The 18,460-nt window shown below is 52.1% G+C and overlaps 7 protein-coding genes across 7 annotated transcripts; 4 read left to right on the forward strand and 3 right to left on the reverse strand.

Moving 5' to 3' along the window:
* Positions 1–869: 869 nt before the first annotated feature.
* Positions 870–2,733, forward strand: BDP55DRAFT_731133 (cytochrome P450; the record flags this gene model as incomplete). The annotated part of the gene is made up of 5 exons (XM_060579775.1): positions 870–944; positions 1,042–1,833; positions 1,923–2,237; positions 2,318–2,484; positions 2,568–2,733. 5 exons carry the CDS (start codon positions 870–872, stop codon positions 2,731–2,733), a joined length of 1,515 nt encoding a protein of 504 aa, XP_060426621.1.
* Positions 2,734–4,712: 1,979 nt separating this feature from the next.
* Positions 4,713–5,184, forward strand: BDP55DRAFT_241823 (uncharacterized protein). The gene has a single exon (XM_060566219.1). It carries the CDS (start codon positions 4,811–4,813, stop codon positions 5,081–5,083), a length of 273 nt encoding a protein of 90 aa, XP_060426622.1. The 5' UTR covers positions 4,713–4,810; the 3' UTR covers positions 5,084–5,184.
* A 2,087-nt stretch (positions 5,185–7,271) lies between these two features.
* Positions 7,272–9,811, reverse strand: BDP55DRAFT_634647 (RhoGAP domain-containing protein; the record flags this gene model as incomplete). The annotated part of the gene is made up of 5 exons (XM_060572690.1): positions 7,272–7,549; positions 7,598–8,761; positions 8,810–9,422; positions 9,484–9,537; positions 9,593–9,811. 5 exons carry the CDS (start codon positions 9,809–9,811, stop codon positions 7,272–7,274), a joined length of 2,328 nt encoding a protein of 775 aa, XP_060426623.1.
* Positions 9,812–11,516: 1,705 nt separating this feature from the next.
* On the forward strand, positions 11,517–12,500 carry BDP55DRAFT_717837 (uncharacterized protein; the record flags this gene model as incomplete). The annotated part of the gene is made up of 2 exons (XM_060578389.1): positions 11,517–11,748; positions 11,802–12,500. The coding sequence occupies exons 1-2, from the start codon at positions 11,560–11,562 to the stop codon at positions 12,498–12,500; spliced, it is 888 nt and encodes a 295-aa protein (XP_060426624.1). The 5' UTR covers positions 11,517–11,559.
* Positions 12,501–13,609: 1,109 nt separating this feature from the next.
* Positions 13,610–14,841, reverse strand: BDP55DRAFT_557830 (U3-containing 90S pre-ribosomal complex subunit-domain containing protein; the record flags this gene model as incomplete). Its single annotated transcript, XM_060569735.1, has 4 exons — positions 13,610–13,791; positions 13,949–14,054; positions 14,266–14,489; positions 14,607–14,841. The coding sequence occupies 4 exons, from the start codon at positions 14,839–14,841 to the stop codon at positions 13,610–13,612; spliced, it is 747 nt and encodes a 248-aa protein (XP_060426625.1).
* A 614-nt stretch (positions 14,842–15,455) lies between these two features.
* On the reverse strand, positions 15,456–16,119 carry BDP55DRAFT_672121 (uncharacterized protein). Its single transcript, XM_060575504.1, has one exon. The coding sequence runs from the start codon at positions 15,725–15,727 to the stop codon at positions 15,476–15,478; it is 252 nt and encodes an 83-aa protein (XP_060426626.1). The 5' UTR covers positions 15,728–16,119; the 3' UTR covers positions 15,456–15,475.
* Positions 16,120–16,133: 14 nt separating this feature from the next.
* On the forward strand, positions 16,134–17,959 carry BDP55DRAFT_770695 (uncharacterized protein). The gene is made up of 3 exons (XM_060581095.1): positions 16,134–17,091; positions 17,193–17,421; positions 17,550–17,959. The coding sequence occupies exons 1-3, from the start codon at positions 16,461–16,463 to the stop codon at positions 17,737–17,739; spliced, it is 1,050 nt and encodes a 349-aa protein (XP_060426627.1). The 5' UTR covers positions 16,134–16,460; the 3' UTR covers positions 17,740–17,959.
* The last annotated feature ends 501 nt before the right edge of the window (positions 17,960–18,460 follow it).

Consider the following 18,460-nt stretch of genomic DNA (forward strand, 5'->3'; position numbering starts at 1 on the left):
AGCATTACACAGGAGTGTGGCCCGCAACCTGGAACTCGAAGGTCCCAAGTCGGTCTTAGTCATGTCTATGAAGCCGAAGCCCGGAATACCCAGCAAATGGATGCAAGGCGAATGCTAATATGGATGGATATCTCCCTCGCGAGAGACACAAGATGATGTCGGAATAGGAAGTCAACCACCGTAAGCACGAGTGACAGAGTTCAACCGATCCTGGGTGAGTGCAATAATACATGTCGTTCTACGCCCTACGGACCCGAAAATGTCATCTGCAAGGTTTACCGGAACACGCAAGACGGTAAAATTCGAGGACACTTTCAGAGACCAACCCAATCACAGTTCACCACTTCTGAAATCTTCTGACTGAAATGGAACTGAATGAGAAGATACGAACATTGTTAATCGGAAACCAAGGCAATCTTTTCGGCCCCGGGGCTCGTAGAACGGCCGCCCGAAAGCACGTTCTGCAACGGAGTAGTCCGCTCCTCTTGGAGCTGGCGGGGTTCGGGCATGGCAATATCGGCCGAACTCTGGGGAAAACACAGGATGGGATCGCCGCACCGACTTTGAAGTCGAGAGATCGTCGTGAAACAGTATAACATGTTACGGTTACATGGAGCTAAGGACCTTTGTTATCCTGCGACGAATGAGAGGGGCTCGCTTGCTAATGGGGACGGAATCGGGGGTGCGGGCGAGTGAATGCCGATGACCAGGCTCGAGGCGACTTGGAAAGGGTGTGTGTAGTGATATCATGTTTGCATGGAAGCACAAAACGTAGAGGGTTTTTATAAAGAGGCTGTTCGGCCGATTCCCCAATATGACTGGGCATCAATTTGTGTCCTTCAAGCCCATCTTTAGACCTAGGAAACAATATGCTGCAATTCTTCAGCCTCAGCGAGGCCCGGTGGTCGTTGATACTGGTCTTACCAGTCGCAGCATCTAGCTTTGTAAGTCAGATGCCCATGTTTGTCACAAATTCCATGAGCAAGCACAGCTGTCTACTAGGCGGGGCATCAACGATCAACACTCACCCACCGTCACCAGATCCTCGCATACTTTTTAGGATACGCCGCCTACCAGCTCTACCTCAATCCCCTCCGCAGATTCCCCGGCCCCAAATTATGGTCAATCTCTTCCATCCCCTACGTCCGCGACTTCATCGCCGGCACCTGCCACCTCAAAATCTTGAAACTCCATCAGAGATACGGCCCCATCGTGCGGGTAGGCCCCAACCACCTATCCATCAACCACCCAGACGGCATGCAGGAGCTCCGCGGCCACCGCAAGAGCTACACCGGCGAGAACGGAAAGGACCCCGTCAACGCCCTGCCGAACCGCGATAACATCATCGGCTCCGAGCGCGGTGATCACAGCCGCTTCCGCAGGGCGCTGGCGCACGGGTTCTCTGCGCAGTCGATGCTTGCGCAGCAGCCTATTATCAAGGGGTACGTCGACACCCTCTTTGAGAAGCTGCGGGCAGCATCGCGGGGTGGCGAGGAGACGGTAAATGTGGAGAAGTGGTTCAATTTCACCACGTTTGACGTTATTGGCGATTTGGCGTTTGGGGAGCCCTTTGGGTGTCTTGAGGACAGCACGTATCACCCCTGGGTGGACCTCATCTTCAAGAGTATCAAGAACATGGCCATGTTGACGAGTTTCCGGCGTCTGCCATGGCTGAAGCCGCTTCTCATGTTCACGCTTCCTAGGGAACTGATGAACAAGTACGCTCAGAACCGGGAGCTGTCGAGGGAAAAGGTACGAAAGAGGTTGGAGCTTGGGAAGAGCCGGCCTGATTTCATCGATGCGATGATCAGGAAGTCAGAGTCAGCAGGACAGGTACGTGTGGCCACTTTTCGTGTCTAGGTCTTCAGATGCAGGTTTCTTCTTCTGGGTGCTGTAGGCTGATGATGTATTCACGAATCCAGACCATGTCGTTCGAGGAGATGACTTCCAACGCCATGGTCCTCATCATCGCCGGCTCCGAAACGACGGCCACGCTGCTGACAGCGGCAACGTACTTTCTCGCCTGCAACCCGCGCGTATTAGCCAAGCTAAACGATGAAGTCCGGTCGGCGTTCATGACGGAGGACGAGATCAACATGCTCAGCGTGCAGAACTTGCCGTATCTCTTGGCTGTGTTGGACGAGAGCCTGCGAATATTCCCGCCAGTGCCGGGTCCCAGCCCGCGGGCCATTGGCGAAGGCGGCGATACGATTCTGGGCGAGTTTATTCCGCAAGATGTAAGTTCTTTCCCCAGCGTCTGGGTTATGGGGTTGTGAGAGGTTATGTATGCGCTGACTTTGAGAATCGTACGTTCTAGACTGTCGTGGACGTCTGGCACTGGTCACTTTACCATAACCCCGATCACTTTGCTTTGCCGGAGGAGTTCATCCCCGAGCGATTCTTGGGCGACCCACGGTTTGCAAATGATGCAAGGCAGGCTCTGCAGCCATTCTCCGTCGGTCCTCGCAACTGCATTGGGAAGAAGTTAGTAACCCTCAGACGTGCTTCACGGCTTAGATGAGGAAGCCATCGTCTTAAGGAAACCTCGCTGACCGATGTTGATCTAGTCTTGCCTATGCCGAGATGAGGTTGATTTTGGCGAGGCTGATCTGGAACTTCGACTTACGACCAGCCGCCGAGACCCAGAAATGGTACACCGAGACAAAAGTCTATATTCTGTGGGAGAAGGGCGGGTTGAATGTCTACCTGACACCTCGGGTCTTGAAAGGATGAAAGCGAGTTGTCCATAGTGGTCATGCACCGGGAAGGAAAGTCTGTGTGCAGGGATAGCATTGCTCACTTTGTGCATCTACGAAGTTGAGACGTGCGGCTGAAAAAAATGCAAGGGAAAATGCAGGAAGACCGCCTTCAATATGGCGTAGGCATCTCAAGCACTGGCCTTACCAAGATATCATACTAAATGTTTCCTTCAAACAAAAGCGAACGGTTCACTTCTGCATTCGAAGTACCCAACCTCGATGGGAAATTGTGTGCCCAGAATAAAGTAGGTTGCTGATGGCGGTTCCTGTGGTTGCTGGAAGCTCCGGAATTGATCCGGACTCATCTCCGCTGTGGCAGGCAGCTCCTCTGTTTGTGCTCTTTCATTGGTTTGTTCCCAAAGCTCCACCCTTGCACGGAACATTGGAAATGGTGGCCTCAGTCCCCACACCCACTCCTCCTGGGGCGCCTATATAAGCTCGACCTCCTCCTCGCCTTTGCTTGTTTTTGCCTTTTCCTCTTCTTCATACTTACCTTCATGGGCGGTCTGGGGATCAAGAAATCCGGACCGCAGAGAGGGATGCCTGCATTGCACATCGCGGAGTAGACCTCTCTCGATTGTCCTTCGGGGCCATCGCTGTGGCAATTTTTGATTTTCACCCTTTTCATTTTCATTGTGTCCATCCGCTGCTGGCGATGGTATGAAGAAGATGTGCAGCCTCTCCATGTGGCCCTCACCAAAGGTGGAAAACACCTTGATGGACAGGTGATAAGGCTGCCACCCTACAGAGGTCAGGTCAATTCCATTTCTGTCATCAGCACAGCAGGCGCACTCTTGGTCGGAGGTCAGGTCAAGTTGTGGCTTGAATGGTGGAATGGTTAATGGTCAACAATTAATTACGCCAACCAGCCTACTCGACGACAGGCTGGCTAAGCGACCGAGTCCGATTCCCAGCATGAGCACCAAGAGATGTAGCCCCAATTCAGCACCGGAGCCGGAGGGTGAAACCTTATGCTATGTGAATTGATTTTGTTGGTGATGTTTTTTTTTCAAGTGCCTTCGTGATGTGTTTTGGTGTTTTGATACTGCGATCCCGAGTGGTGAGATGCTTAGTCATCGATTATTGGGACCGAAACGTCCCTCGACACCTCAGTTTATAATGAGATGGATTGTCGCGCGTTGTGCCAGAGAATCCAGCCACACCGAGAGATTTGGTAGAATATCTCTGTGACTGTATTGCAATTGTCAGCGCTGGCTCACGAACGAATGGGATGTTGCCCTGACTCTGGCGATCGAACTATACATCACTGCCTTTGAGGATGGGCCTGTTTCCACGAACTCCCTCGAATAAAAGTCCGAGATAGTAGGACTAGATAATCCATTGAATAGCTTGATGTTTCTTCAGGACCTGAACAGCTCAATTGCTTCAGGCGCGCGTCATCGTGTCGTAGTCATTGTCGAAATCCATTTACTCAATGTTCCTTTATACAGCCGAAGAGGAGTGGTTGGGTCAGACGGATATCTGGCATTGAGCATCTGGCCTTGGTTATACCTTCCGGCCGGAAGGTCCCTATGGAATTAATAGATTATGTTTGCCTGAAAAGGATCGATGAAGTATTTGCCTTAATTCGCCTCGATGTCCTTCTTCCCTTTGGATAAGAAGTACAATAGCTCTCAAGGCAATTGGGTCTTTGACAGGAAATCGTCAAAGGGTCACGAAGTCACCGAACGTTCTTTGTATAAAAGCTGTCTAATGGCCATTCAGTTTCGTGATAATATCTTCTGGCTGTGCTCGTCCTGGGAATCTGGAGACTGGGCGAGAAGCTTCCCGCATACAGCATCTTGGCACCACCGAAGTCACATGTCCATATATTTGGGGAATGCTAAAAGCTAAGTAAGCCAGGGCGAAAAATCCATCACGCTCTTTACTTATTTTGCGTTAACGCATTCGTTCACGATATGTCCGAACTGTAAGGCGAGTAGGAATACTAGTAGAGATCCATATCAAACTTTATCACCCGGCTCGCATTCCGATCATCTTCGTTTACGAATACATACGAAAGTAAGGAATAGTGAGAACGCTAGATACGTATGGCTAGTGTTGCTATGTTTATCTTGTTAGATTCATCGTGCCCCTGCTACTATGGCGACATGGGAGACCACTCTCCTCATCCGATGTGTTTCCCACGCAGACGTGCGGGTACCGCCGGTCCATGCGCGACTATTGGAGGTATTCCGGCGAGATGTGTTTTCTTATATGCCTTCATCGCTCGAATAATACGAGCGATGTCGAGCCCAACGTCGATTTTAGTCCAAGGCACTGTAAAAGATCAGGCAAAAGCTTGGGCACTAACGAGGCTCTGACCTGGTTCCAGCTTGACAGATCACCTGAACGACAGAATCGTCGCTTGCTTTGGTATGCATTTTTAGGAGCTCGTCAGAGCGGCGGAAACTGGGGATGCGTGATGACAATCCTGTTATCAATCAATATGTTCTCTAATGTGAACGCCTCCAACGTGCGTGAAGACCTCTAAACCCTGCCATGTTCATCATCCCTCGTCCTTTTGTACATGAGTAACTCTGTCAAGTTCAAACGAGAAATAACAAACTCACCTGTCTAACGTATGCTTAAAGCTCTGGGTACCGGCTGGTAGCACATCATGCTTAGAGCCTGTGGTGCCGTTCAGTCGGATCAGAATAGGACCAACAAACAACTTGAATGACATGTGAGACCACTATTAGTGTTAGAACTCTTTCTGCTGGATGACAGTCCCTATAGCTTGACTTAGGCATTATTAACAGTGCCTACATCAGTTACTTTACAGCACATAGAAAAGAGATGGACTTGCTTCATAGATCAATTATATAGATTCCTATGCGACACGTAGTGGCAAGCCCAAGCGCACCTCTCTGAGCCACCGTACTTGTCAGAAAGGACAATGAGGAGCAACATGAAAGGCGGTAATCTCCCTTCTTATTTATCTTTCTCCTGAGCCTTGATCCTATCGACTCCTTATCCTCTTAATAATGAAAAGAAAGAAAGCCGAACGCAGCGCCTGTTGCTGTACTGAATCCCGTTTCCATAACGTATCTGTCACCCCGATCGGACAGACGACGAACAAGTAGAAACGACCGTGGTTTCAATAAATGATCATTACCTCTACCTTATCACATTGGTTCCAAAGCTCCCTCGATCAAATGAAGCTCGACCCGTTCCCCGTCGTCACCCGTCCGATGTGATGCGCGGTCAGCTTCTTGCATTCATTTGACAATAACCTCATTTTATGCCAAGTCGTCATGTAGAAACGCAGGAGCACTACACTGAAAGATGCTTTATTGGCTCTGGAAATATGAGCTGGGCTTAGAGCTCTTGGCGAACCGAACTGTTCCCCGCCGTTGCTGCTAAATCCACAAATGATTATGCTTCGTGCGAGCCCAAGGATAAGAAGTATGCCACGAAGCTCTTGATGTATCGTAGAAGACCGGACCAGACTCTCTCCAAGGTCAGTGATGCATCCAGTCTTTGCTATGAACGCATGCCCTTAGAATAGTACAGGCTATAAGGCTCATAAGACAGCATCAAGTACTCACGCTCGTTATCTTACCTTTCAAAAGGGACGAATGCGATCGGGGAACACGACGATAAAGGGCGAACGCGTTGCTACTGTGAGATGAGCAGTCAAGTTGGCCGAAAGTACCCATCATCACTCCACCTAGGTATCCCTCAGGTCCCCCAGCCCCCGTCATCTACGCAGAAACATCTCCCCCCGCCAGCCCTCCTGAACAAATATCTGTCCTAGCTGAAGTTGATTATCCACGTTCGGAGTCGGAATTCCCACCGTCGTACAGTTCAAGCTTTCCTTATCTACCCCAAGACACTTGCTGAATAAGTTTGTAGGATGCCCATATGGAATAGAGCAAGATAGTCCCTGATCTTACATCGATTCCACAAAGATATATGCGCAGGTTCATCAGGGAAAAGGCAGAAAATCTATCAAATCTGCCAAGGTTCACGCCAAGGCACGAGGAAACCATCAGATCAACGAATCGATTGCTCATATTTCCCGCTCATCCCCCCTCATCCAGGTTTGCTACATAATCCAGACATCCCACCAAGGTCCGTCCCCTTGTGACTTCCCAGACCCATCCGCCAGTCATCCCACAAAGGGACCATACGAGGAAGGAAGGAGAGAGCTGCAAAGAAAAGAAGAGAAAATCAAAAGAGGACGCTGAACGCGACGCTGTGCTGTGATGTGATACAGAACCCTGGTATCCCTGAATTTGAAAAGAAAAAGGATGGAGTTCTGAACCCCCCCAAACGCCACCCTTACGCTTTGCCGAAAGCCGTTGAATCCAGACCAATAGTTTCTTTTGAATATCCCTGTCTTGCAACCGACCTTGAAAGACATGTCATCGGTGGACAATTATCCGCCTGAAGACATGGGAGGTGTATGTACGTTTCGGCCCAATCTGACGTAAATCAGGAAGGAGACCTGCGAATGTTTGTGGACTTGAAACAAGGACGCCAACACAAGTGTAGACCACGCTGCAATCATTCATCGTCAAAGATCTCGTAGGTGTTTTGCAGAATTGTATCGACAACCTTGATCTGCCATCCGGCATCGGCGATGCTAGTTGCCGGATCGGTGCCCATGACTGTGGGGCCAAAGATGACGGACAGGTTGTGGGAGTTCATCCGGTTGACGTGGGAGTTCTCCATGACGCGGTGTAGGTGCAGGGTCAGCGAGCGCAGAGTGGCGTAGTTGGGATCGGGGAGGCTGTTGATAATGGCGTGGAGGGAGTCTCGGCGGACGATATCATCCTCTTGTTCTAGGACGGGTCAGTATTACTCTAAATAGTCAAGCAAGGACAACTTACTGGCTGCCTCAATCAACTCGCTGTGATGCTCTGTAGTGAGCAGAGGGTTGGGAAGATCACGCAAGAACTGCTTCAACAGGCCAGTAACACTATTGACGTCATGGTAAAAGTTCTCGGGATTTCTGAAATCCAATGCTGGGTTGCTCGAGTCGGTGTCGAACATGGTCTTAAGCTTGTTGATGTGTGTCAATGAGCCGGACTGTCGATAAATACCCTCGACGCCAAGTCCGTAGAGGTCCACTGCCTGGATACACTGATAGACGACCATGGGCACAGGCAGGCCGTCTCGCTCATACAAGCGAGGCAGGCTTAGCCCGAATGTAGGCCTCGCGGCATTGGGCGACGGTCCGGAAGAACCGCCGGGAGGAGGGGACTGTCTGTTCTGTTGTGGGTAGCCTCCTGCACCTGGTGGTGGTCCTTGGGGAGGGTATTGTTGTGCAGGGGGAGGCTGGTGCTGCTGAGGAGGCTGGTACTGGCTTTGCGGCGGCGGCGGCGCCCGTTGCTGCTGTTGCTGCGGTGGCGGAGGCGACTGCGAAGTCTGGAATGGCAGGGCTCCCAGCTGTGGCGGTCCCTGGGAAGACATGCCACCGCTATTGTATGTTGGCGCTACAACACCAGAGTTGCGGTTCGACTGGAATTGTTGTTGCTGGCTAGGCTGGTTCAGCATATTGTTTGTGCTGAAGCTACGTCCATGTTGTTGCGCCTGAGGAGGGGGATGCTGCTGCTGAGACGATGGCCTTGGCTGTTGGGCAGCCGGCATGTTAGGGGGCGCAAAGCTTTGGGGAGGATCGGATGACGGCTGGAAGTTGCCTGGTCTAGCAGGAGGTGGCATATCTCGTTGCGGTTGCTGATTTGGTCCTCCTGGCGGCCCAGAGAACTGTCCGGGTGGCGCCGCTTGCGGTACGTTTGATACCGAAGCATTGGGCTGGTGAGCCATTGCTTGCTGTCGAGCGGTTGCCAAGATCGGGTTCTTCTCGTACTTGACCTCGCCGTTGTTGTTGGCCACCTTCGAGTGGTGAGATGTCAGGTAATCGTGGAGGTCCTTCTCGTTGTTGATGGCCAAAACGGCCTCGCGAAGACTGCGCGGTCCTCCGCCAGAACCCTGGCCCTTGATGGGGCTAATACTAAGGCCGTTACTCAAGAGCAGCTTCTCATTGAAGGAGGCTGTGACTATGTTAGCTCAAGCTTCTTCAGGAGCGACATGAGACCTACCAAACTTCTGCATTTGCAGCGCCAGACCAGAATCAGTCTCCTTTACCAAGTCCTGAAGAGCAGAGATGGCCTCCGGTCTCGTTCTCGCAATCAATTCAGCCTTCTCACTCTGCAGTGTCTGTACCTTGGCCTGGTAGTCCTGATCGGCGCCCTGAGCTTTGCGCAAAAGGTCCTCCTCGTGCTGAGGGCCAGACTTGGACTTCAAGCTAAACATCTTGCCACTGTTCCTGCTCGTGTCGCCGGTGCGCGCGCGGTCGTACTCTTCCGCCAGACTGTCGTATTTGGCCTTGGACTTGCGCATCGCAGCTTCCAATTCTGCCACTCTGTGTTCCGCCGCCAAGCCGTTGGCTTTCCACCCTTTTCTGCTGCGCTCCGCAACGGCGGCCAGCTCGAGCAGGTCATCGTGCATCTGTTGTAGTGAAAGGGCGAACTGTGTTCCGTTTTCGGCCATGCGCTCGTGGATGTACATCATTTCGCTGTAGGCCTGGGCAAAAGAGCCCTGCCTGTGATCGGGCTGGTGCATTGTTTCCTGGCTTATGCGAGATAATTTCTTAAGTGAGGAGGCGTGACTTTCTTCGATGTGTGATCGCTTCTTGAGGAAGAGTGCAAATTCCTAGAGTATCTGTCAGCAGCTGTCACCCTCGTTGGGGGTTGGGGTCGGGACTCGGTCTCACCTTTGCGGAAGCGATGCTCGCCTTGAGCTGGTTCAGCATGGTTGCGACACCAATCTGGGCTATTGTCAGTATTCGGGTGGACCGGAGAGAGAGCAGAGGGCGTCCTTACATCTGATGACAGCACTTCTTGGACCTGGCGCGAGACCTCAGAAGTAGGCGCAGAGCCCGCGTCGGCACCGGTGGGGGCGCCGCCGTTTGCCGTTGCGGCTCCTCCATTCTGTGAGGGAGCAGCGGTTTCTGTGTTTCCTAGCGACATGCTGCTTGCTCTGTCGCGCTGTTCGTTGTGGGAGGGTAGATTGTCGTCGGATGGGGAGCGGAGGTCGGCCATTTTGAGAGGTCGGGGGAGTTGAGCAATGCGGCGCAAGTCTAGTCAGGTAATACGAGATGGAGGCTCGGGCTCGGGTGGCGGCAGGCTGCTTGCGAAGACGGGACGAGACAAGGAAGAAGCCAGGACAGGCGCTGTTTCGAGGCGTGGAGTGAGTTGATTGAGGGCGCGAGCTTTGCGGATTTGCGGCTTTGCCGTGGTGAGAGGTAGATTCCCGGTGCGACGGTGGTGGTGACCGTGAGCGAGCAGAGTTGGGGGATGTGTTTAGGTGGAGAGGCAGGGGGTGAAACGGAGGTAATTCATGCGAGAGGCTCAATGATGGGTTCGTGGGAGGATGGGTCGTCCAATGTGACCGGTCGGACGGGGAAGTGATGGGTATCGTGCGGATGAAATGTGGCCTTGGATACACGGATGAGCGCGGGACGACGATGGGGGAGGTGGTGGTGGTGGTGGTGGTGTGCTGCACAAGATGGACGCCGCTTGTGCGTGGGTACCTGGGCAGCTGCTGATGGACCAGGGGAGCACACGGAGAACGGATTAACGTGGGACGAGTGAGGGACCACGACCTGGAGCAATCGACGGAGGCGACGGACGAGAGTGGTACGTCAGGGACCTATCTACCTTTGGTAAGGTAGGTGGCTGGAGGTAGGATGGTGAGGTAGTGGACGTTTAACGGTGTTGACGCGTGGAATTGGAACTTGAAGAGACTTGATCTGGAACAATGCCGGAATCGACAATGGAATGGATGTCTCGGGCTATTTTTTTTTCTTCCAAACTCTTGAATATTTGGGACGAGACTACCACAAAATGGAGTATTCGTAGGTACCTACCTACTCCGTACAGGCTACGGTGCCGTGGTCTTAGCGTACATCAGGCAAGGAAGCCGGGCCGCAGGTGCAGAACTGAAGGAAGGAGGGAATGGAAGGAACCTGACGAGTACACGAGGTCCTTGGGTCGCGGCGGAAGGAAGCTGCTGCTACGGGGTGGAGAAAGGCGACGGGAGAGAAAGAGCGAGAGAGGCAGAGAAATGTCTGAAATCGGCAAGCGACAGCTAGAAGAAACGCCCTCGTCGCACGGCCTTTACGCAAAGATGCAGTCAATGTCTTTCTTTTTGTTTACACCCGACAGCTATAACCTTGCGTTTATGTACCTGTTTTGATACCCGACATCAGAGATGCAAACAAAGCACGAGACCAGAGTAATTCGTCCTCGACGCTGGTAGGTTGCGATGCTTTGCGATCAAGAGGCACAAGACCATCCAGATGACGAGTGCCACTGCTATGCGCCTCAGAGATGGACGTAAGTCAGTACGTGATGGACAACCACACCTCAACTGCGGACAGTGAGTGAGTTTCTCCAATTATTACCTAAGGAACGAATTCGTACTCTTGAGGAACGATTCAGTTGGATGCTATGAATAGCGACACTGATGTCGACCGTAGCGCAATCAGATCGAGACCCCCGGTGACAGCTGACTACTCTAATCTCCTCCCCTCCACTACTTCGTACTATCAAATGGACTCTTTTGCTGAGGCGTCCCTCTCTCTCTCCACTATCGGGGCTAAAACGAATAAACTGGATCCCCCAGCCTCCCACCCCTCTTCAACTCCATTCGCAAATCACACAGACCTCGCACCACCCGCCACCGCCGCCCCAATCGACAAAACGGGCACGTAGTCTCTTTCGAGCTTAGCTCCCCTCAGTTGAGAGCTGAGCACTGCCCACCCGTGCTCACTGCTCAGTGTTGAAGAATGACACAGTTCCAACGCGGGATGGATGTCTCTCGATTTGTTCTGGTAGGGAGGCACGAGGTAGCAGTTCACGGCAACCTGAAGCACCAAACCTGTAGATCATCTCAGACCCACGGAACGCAACATCAGCCCAGTGACACATCGCTAAAGGGTACCAAGCAGCCATCGCGCAGGTTTAATTCAACTCGGGTACGGATATACTACGGTATGGAGTACACATTGGGCTTCTGAGATGCCTCAAGTGGACCGATCCAGGAAAGGCCCTGTTTCGTGGTGCTCGTATCTTCATCTCTGGTCACATCTGGTCACTTCCCAGCTCGACTATCACTATCAACCAGGGACGGTTGCAGGAAAGTCTGTTGAGCAGTCGTACTGAAGCTTTCGAGCTAGCCAAGGGTTCGATTCCTCCAACGTTCGACAATGGAATGTTGACAATTTCTTCAACTCTCGAACCATTGATGCCGGTTCCACTTATATCTCACAACGAGTTGACAACTCAAGCGACAAGAGAGCTTCCTTCAGCATTCACACTTACACATATTGCCCTCCGCATAATCGACGTCAAACCACCGACTGAAGAATTGACAGCAACTGCCAATCCACCCCTTGGGCATCCCAAGTACCGACTTGGCCCCATCCTCTTGTCGTCCCAAAACCATCCCCTCGATGTCGATCTCGTACAAAGTGTATCACGCCTGCCCTCCCCTGTCCCAGACACCACGGCAAAAATGCAACTTGGCATCCCGAGTCCGACAACTGCGACAGAAGATCTTAAAACCCGCCCAACTCTGGACATCCTCTTTAAACGCCATTCTTCTTCCCAAACCCCTAGTTTAACCTCGCTCGGCCATCCTCCCTCTTCATTGCAACGCTCCATGTCACCTCGACCGTCAACGTCCCTCGCTTATTTCGATCCACGCCCCGCCGCCGCGTTCGTCTAGTCTAGACTTGAATTTAAAGTGACGGATCAAGAACACAAAAAAAGCCCCTGGTACCGGAGGTGTGGACTCGAATTGACACCTCAAACGCCTGCCGAGCCGACTTTAACTCTACACAGGCGATCCCTACCTTCTAGACTTTGGCGGGGAACATCTGACTGACTTCAGACCGCCGAGCGCCCACTGATCTTGGTGATATCAGAATGTGATATATCACCACCATCACCTTCAGTCACTAACCCAGTGTCAGCAATTGCATAAGGGACATCCCATAATGCATAGAGCACCGTCCCGCAGACTTCCATGGATATGAAGTGGGGGAAGAAGATGCCATCCAATACGTCGGCCGTTCTTTCCGTCATAAGGCAAGTGGACTATGAATTAACAAAACTCTCATGGATGCAATGGGAGGGATCTCATCCACCGATCTCATTCGCATACGACCGTCTTCAAACTCCACCCATCCGTCGCCCAAGGACCTTGTCTTGGTCCACTGTACATGTCGGAACCGGCATGACAGACGTCAGCGTTTCAAGCTTTCGCGATAGTTGTCATTGAGCAGGCGTCGTGCCGGACTTGGTTCAGATCTGGGTATGGGTGTTGATTGCTCGGTGTCAAGTGGCCTTCATGCCTTTCTCTTGGCCATAAACCACGGCAATGATATGCCACCCAGTCCCAGGCGAAGCTGACGAACAAGCGCTCCCCTGATTCCCTTTTAAACCATCCCAAGACATGTGAGACTGGACGAAGCGGACGGGACGTGACGTGACGTCTGAATAAGTACCGGCTGTCGCCGTAAAAATTCTGATACGCATCCTTGACCCGGCGGCTTGAAGAAGCCTATTCTGTGAGATGGGGTCGGCAAGTTCCTAGCATGCACTCTCCATGCCCTTCATCAGATGCTCTCCCGCCATCGTGACCCCGGTGGCACTATACCGAGACCAAATCCATCACAACCATCTCTCCATGTCCCTCTACCCCGAAGAACCTCATCACTCCCCCAATAATCCTCACCATACTTTTCCTTCATCTCGCCCTGCCGGGGAACATCTCCGAGCTCCCAACTACACATGCTCGCCAGGCCGCAGCCAGTATCGCAACCCTTGCATCCTCTAGTAAAACATCAAATCCAAAGGCTTCTGCTCATCCCCGTACCGCTCCTTGAACTCCTTCCTCGTCAACCACCGCGCCAGCGGGAGCATCGTGTCCTTCATGTCCATGATGCCGCGCTTCTTCTGGTCAATGTGCGAGGCGTCGACTACGAGGCGTTGAAGCTTGTCTAGGGATAGGGCTCCTGGTTTGTGAGTGTACGGTTAGTTCCCATGTTTCGGAATTTCCGTGTTTCTGTGTCTCTGGTGCCGTGTTTTGGGTGATGACCCGCAGTGATGTGAAGAGAGAGAGAGAGAGAGAGAGAGAGAGAGAGAAAGGGGAGGTAGGTTGTTTGAACTCACCATTGTCTACCAACTCCATGAGTCTGGCGGGCGTTCCGACCGCGATGCCGGTTCGTGTTTTCTGTAGGAATTGGACTTGTTCGAATACCTTCATATGCTTTGCAAACTATGAATTTGCCCACGTTAGTCTCCTTACATTTTTGTCTCCCAACGCATTCTAGATTAACCCGCCGTTCTCTCCTGAGGCGTACCATGACCACGTCATCGTCTCGGCTCATTAGTAAGACAAAAGGGAATATGGGAACCATTCGTATACGAAGGACGTCCATTCCAGGTCAACGGATTCGGAACAAAAAAGAAATGAGAAAAAAACTCACCAGCTTCGAAACGGTACTCTCTTTCCCCTGAAACTTCCTCACGGCCCTCACGACGTCCGCCGCCCTCATCCCCGCGGCGGCGACGATGATGGTGTGCGGCGCGCCCTTGACCTTGGGCGCCGTGAAGAGCCTGTCTGGCCTCTCGGCGAACTTCTCGAGGAAGGCGGGAAGGTTGTCCAGGGCGCGGGGTTCTGTCCAGGATGTGGTGTCCTTGATGGCGTTTGCTATTTGTGGTGTTTTAGTACGATTTTTTTTCATCTTTTCGTTTCTTCGACAACCTTTGCTTTCTCTTTGTAGGAAAAAGTCATGATATGCATGAGAAACGAGATGCTAAAACTCACCTGAGATGGACAGATCCGACAACTCAACCGAACTCAGATCCGTACCGAAGCGAGAAATCTTTTGCGCCGTGTAGTCTGCGAGAAGCTGATTATCCATGACGGCAAAGGACTCGTTGATGCCCAGCTCGGCGTTGAGGAGCGTCTCGTCGACCTGGTAGGCCGACTTCTTCTTCTGCTTCTTTGCCTTTTGGCCCTCGCCGTCGCTGGGCGCCGCTCTCTTTTTCGTGTTGGACATGGCTGATGATTTTTTTTTTTCCTGTGTGGGTGTGCCTTTTGTAACTTCTTAGAGTACCGTTGATCTCCGAATGAAGTGAGTCCCCGGTGAGTGAGATGCGCTTTTAGGTGAAGAGTTATTTTCTTGTTATGGCGGTTATGAGTTTTCGGTGAGGATTTGGTGTACTAAGTTGATATGGGAGCTTGACCGCGTATGGAAAAATTTCATTGAAGCCTGTCGAGGGAAAATTCGGTTTCGCACTGTGTTTACCTGGAAGAGACACTTGGCTGACACCTGGGAAGAGTTCCGTTGGGTGCTTGGGCCCGCACTGGAGCACTCACAGTGCGCATGCTTTCGTCCGCTGAAGCGTACCTCCAAACGGGCAGTTACCGACAGATTGACCGAGTAACAGACATTGTCAACAAAAACCCCTTTCCTGTGCGTTTACCACCTTACCTGCGTATACCAAGCTTGTAGAGAAGATAGTTGTAACGATTTGCTTATTAAATTCATCATGTGACTGAAGAATGACAGCAGAGTGGCCGTAGAGGAGCCTTTATGTAGAATCTTGTTGTTCCTCAGCTGTTACGAACGAGCCTCTACATCAACCTCCGCCAGGTACCCTGGAAGAGAGGACTACCTGCAGTTATCTCTTCTATACCAGGTGGTCGTCACTACTAAGACAAGGCAACTCATTGGATGTATTCATTGTTTCTCTTCTGACTTCCAACAGATGATGGTACAATACGCCTTGGCTAAGTCGTATTACTCGATCTATACTTGCTCTGCTCGGGAGAAGACAGCCACCACAGACCACTTTCCATCGCAAAGGACGGGAACCAAGACAGATGGAGTTAACACGTATAAAAGTAGCGATTATAAACGCAGAAACCCCGATTCTAGCCATTCGTAAAGCAAGCAAAGACTTGTGGCACCTTCAGGTATCTCCAAGCTCTTGGGCTAGAATGAAAATTTGAATGAATGCTACTTAAATCAAGAGCATCTTCAAGTATTTGCTTCCTAGCAACCAAAGCTCTCTCTGAAATCACGCCATCTTCTTTCCATATTGCCATGGAAGAAAAGTAGAGGAGAACGGAGTAGCTTCCTAAAGTCTCACCAACTTAAGAACCACCATAACATGACAGAACTTACAATGCGAAAGATCAGAAAAGAAGGACTCCCCGCCGAATCTAGACCTCCGTCCTGTGCTTCGCCCTCCGAGATCCCGCCTCTGAGCCCCACAAGTGGCCGACGGGAACAGGCCGCACCCATCCCGGTATGTGAGCGCGAGCGTGTGGGTGCTCATCTGTCTGTCTGCGCCAAGTGCCGACCAGTCCCATAAAAGTCTTCCTAATCGCTGCCGCCGCTCCTTATCGCTCGCGCCCCCCCACACCGAAACTTTTTTTTTGTTCCTCACCCCCGTGTAGAGTAGTCCCTGGGCAACAATTTTCAAAGGGAAATATCTTGTTCAAGTCCCCTTCTTGACCGCGTCTTTTTTTGTGCTCCACACTCGGTGACCGCTACGGGGACTCTTTGCATTGTTACTCTCAAAGTCTTTTGTTATTGTTCAATTCGACACTTTACACCTTACGAATTCCATTTTCCCATTCCACTCTGATTCCAAGACCCAGCAAGCAACAATGGCCTCCGCAGAACTCTCCAAGAAGCGCAAGCGCGCCGAGCCCACGGCCGCCGTCACAGACGAGTCCTCCGCCGTGACGAAAAAGTCCAAATCCGAAAAGAAGGACAAGAAGGAAAAGAAAGCCAAGAAGGCCGCCGCCGCCGAAGTAGAACCCGCAACCGAAGGCGGCGAGTTCATCGCCCTTGAGGAATCAAAGGCCGAAAAGAAGGAACGCAAGCGCAAGGAAAAGGAAGCGCGTAAAGCAGCCGAGGCCGCCGCCGCCGCCGCCGACGACGATGCACCAGACGCCGACGCAATGGACGTTGACCCCCCCGCCGCCGTGACGGAAGAGAAGAAGGCCAAGAAGAGCAAGAAGGAGGACTTGGACGTCAAGACGGAGAAGAAGGAGAAGAAAGATAAGAAGGAGAAGAAGGACAAGAAGAAGAAGGAGGCCGAGACCGAGACCAATGGCGTAGAGACCGTCGCCGAAGAGAAGAAGGAGAAAAAGTCCAAAAAGGCGAAGAAGGCAAAGGACGAGGCTGCGCCGGCGGCGGCGGCACCCGCTGTCGAAGAAGCAGCTGAGCCAGCAGCCCAAGAAGAAGAGACGCCCGCCGAGGGAGGAAAGAGGGAAAAGTACATTGTCTTTGTCGGTGAGTCTGACTCTCTTCCATCCCTCCCATCCACCACCATCACCACCCTCACCGCAGCAACGCATCTCCCAAAACAAAAGCTAACCCACCCACCCCTCCAGGAAACCTCCCCTACACAGCAAACAAGGACTCCATCAACGCCCACTTCGCCGCCTACAAGCCCTCCTCCGTCCGCTGCCTCCACAAGGACGGCAACCCCACCGTCTGCCGCGGCATCGCCTTTCTCGAGTTCTCCAACGGCTCCAACATGCGCACCTGCCTCGACAAGATGCACCACACCTCGTTCGACGACGGCCTCTCGCCCGCGCGCCAGATTAACCTCGAGCTCTCGTACGTTCCCGTCTCCTTCCACCCTACTACTCCTCAACTTGACACTTACCCTCATCCTACCTTGCCTGAACCAACCCCTTTACACCCCGATACAAAAAAAAAACCCCCAAACTAACAACCAACCACAGCGCCGGCGGCGGAGGCAAGAGCAAGTTCCGCCAGAGCAAGATCAAGGAGCGCAACGTCCAGCTCGACGAGAACCGCCACAGACGCATGCAAAAGGAGGAGGAGTACAAAAAGGAGAGGGCCAAGCAGGGTGGCGCCAACTCCCAGCAGGAGAGCATCCACCCCAGCCGCCTGGCCATGATGTATCAGTAGACGGACGGACGGAGGGATGGCATGTATGTTGGATGGTGTAATTTGGTTGTGTTAGCACGTCAAGGCTGTTGAACAAAAAGGCTGGATCTGGATATATGTGCCCCCGAGACAAGGTCTGATCTTGGATTTCCAGGAGTTGTGGGATAGAAAAAAGGGGTCGACAGATGAACCATTTGAGTCATTGCAACACTCGGATCTCACTCGTTCGATACTCAAGGGCATTTGCAATGGCAGTCAATTCTCAAGACGAAGCTCATCCCTTCCTGACCCAGTGTCTAAATTCCTCCATGAAAAAGTAGTGTCTTTGTGAGAGTGAGTGCTATCTACAGAAAACGTGGGATATCCTTGTGTTATGTGTTGCAAAGCATGCCCGCTACCAACGATTTTTCCCCCTTGTGTCTGTCATTCTCTTCTTTGCCCTTTGCCTCTAACATAAAAAGGCCAAAGAGCAATAACGAAAGCACTGATTCTGCCAAACTGCCACGTCCGATTCCGGAGACACCACAGTGCCATTCACAAATCCGGCGTGGTAGGTGGGCAAAATCTGATAATTGGGGGCTGTTGCGATCTTCGCAGGCTGTGCTCAGCTGGGGGCTCTCGAGTGGGGATGTGCCTCTGAAAGTAAGTTGTCTCTTCTCGTGTTGGATAGCGTGAGGCACCGGGTTGTGCAACATGGTTGAGCCCTGACGGAAAGGCAGCGGAGAACTAGGCGTGTCATACA

The sequence above is a fragment of the Colletotrichum godetiae genome (genome assembly GCF_030913485.1).
Source record: "Colletotrichum godetiae strain CBS 193.32 chromosome Unknown BDP55scaffold_36, whole genome shotgun sequence".
NCBI classification, from domain to species: Eukaryota; Fungi; Ascomycota; class Sordariomycetes; order Glomerellales; family Glomerellaceae; genus Colletotrichum; species Colletotrichum godetiae.

Excerpts from the sequence above, each read along its gene's own strand:
- BDP55DRAFT_241823 (XM_060566219.1), top strand. The coding sequence starts at position 4,811 with ATGGCTAGTGTTGCTATGTTTATCTTGTTAGATTCATCGTGCCCCTGC.
- BDP55DRAFT_672121 (XM_060575504.1), bottom strand. The coding sequence starts at position 15,727 with ATGGCTAGAATCGGGGTTTCTGCGTTTATAATCGCTACTTTTATACGT.
- BDP55DRAFT_770695 (XM_060581095.1), top strand. The coding sequence starts at position 16,461 with ATGGCCTCCGCAGAACTCTCCAAGAAGCGCAAGCGCGCCGAGCCCACG. Across the intron at positions 17,092-17,192 it reads AAAGTACATTGTCTTTGTCG|GAAACCTCCCCTACACAGCA; the intron begins GTGAGTCTGACT and ends CCACCCCTCCAG. Across the intron at positions 17,422-17,549 it reads CAGATTAACCTCGAGCTCTC|CGCCGGCGGCGGAGGCAAGA; the intron begins GTACGTTCCCGT and ends AACCAACCACAG.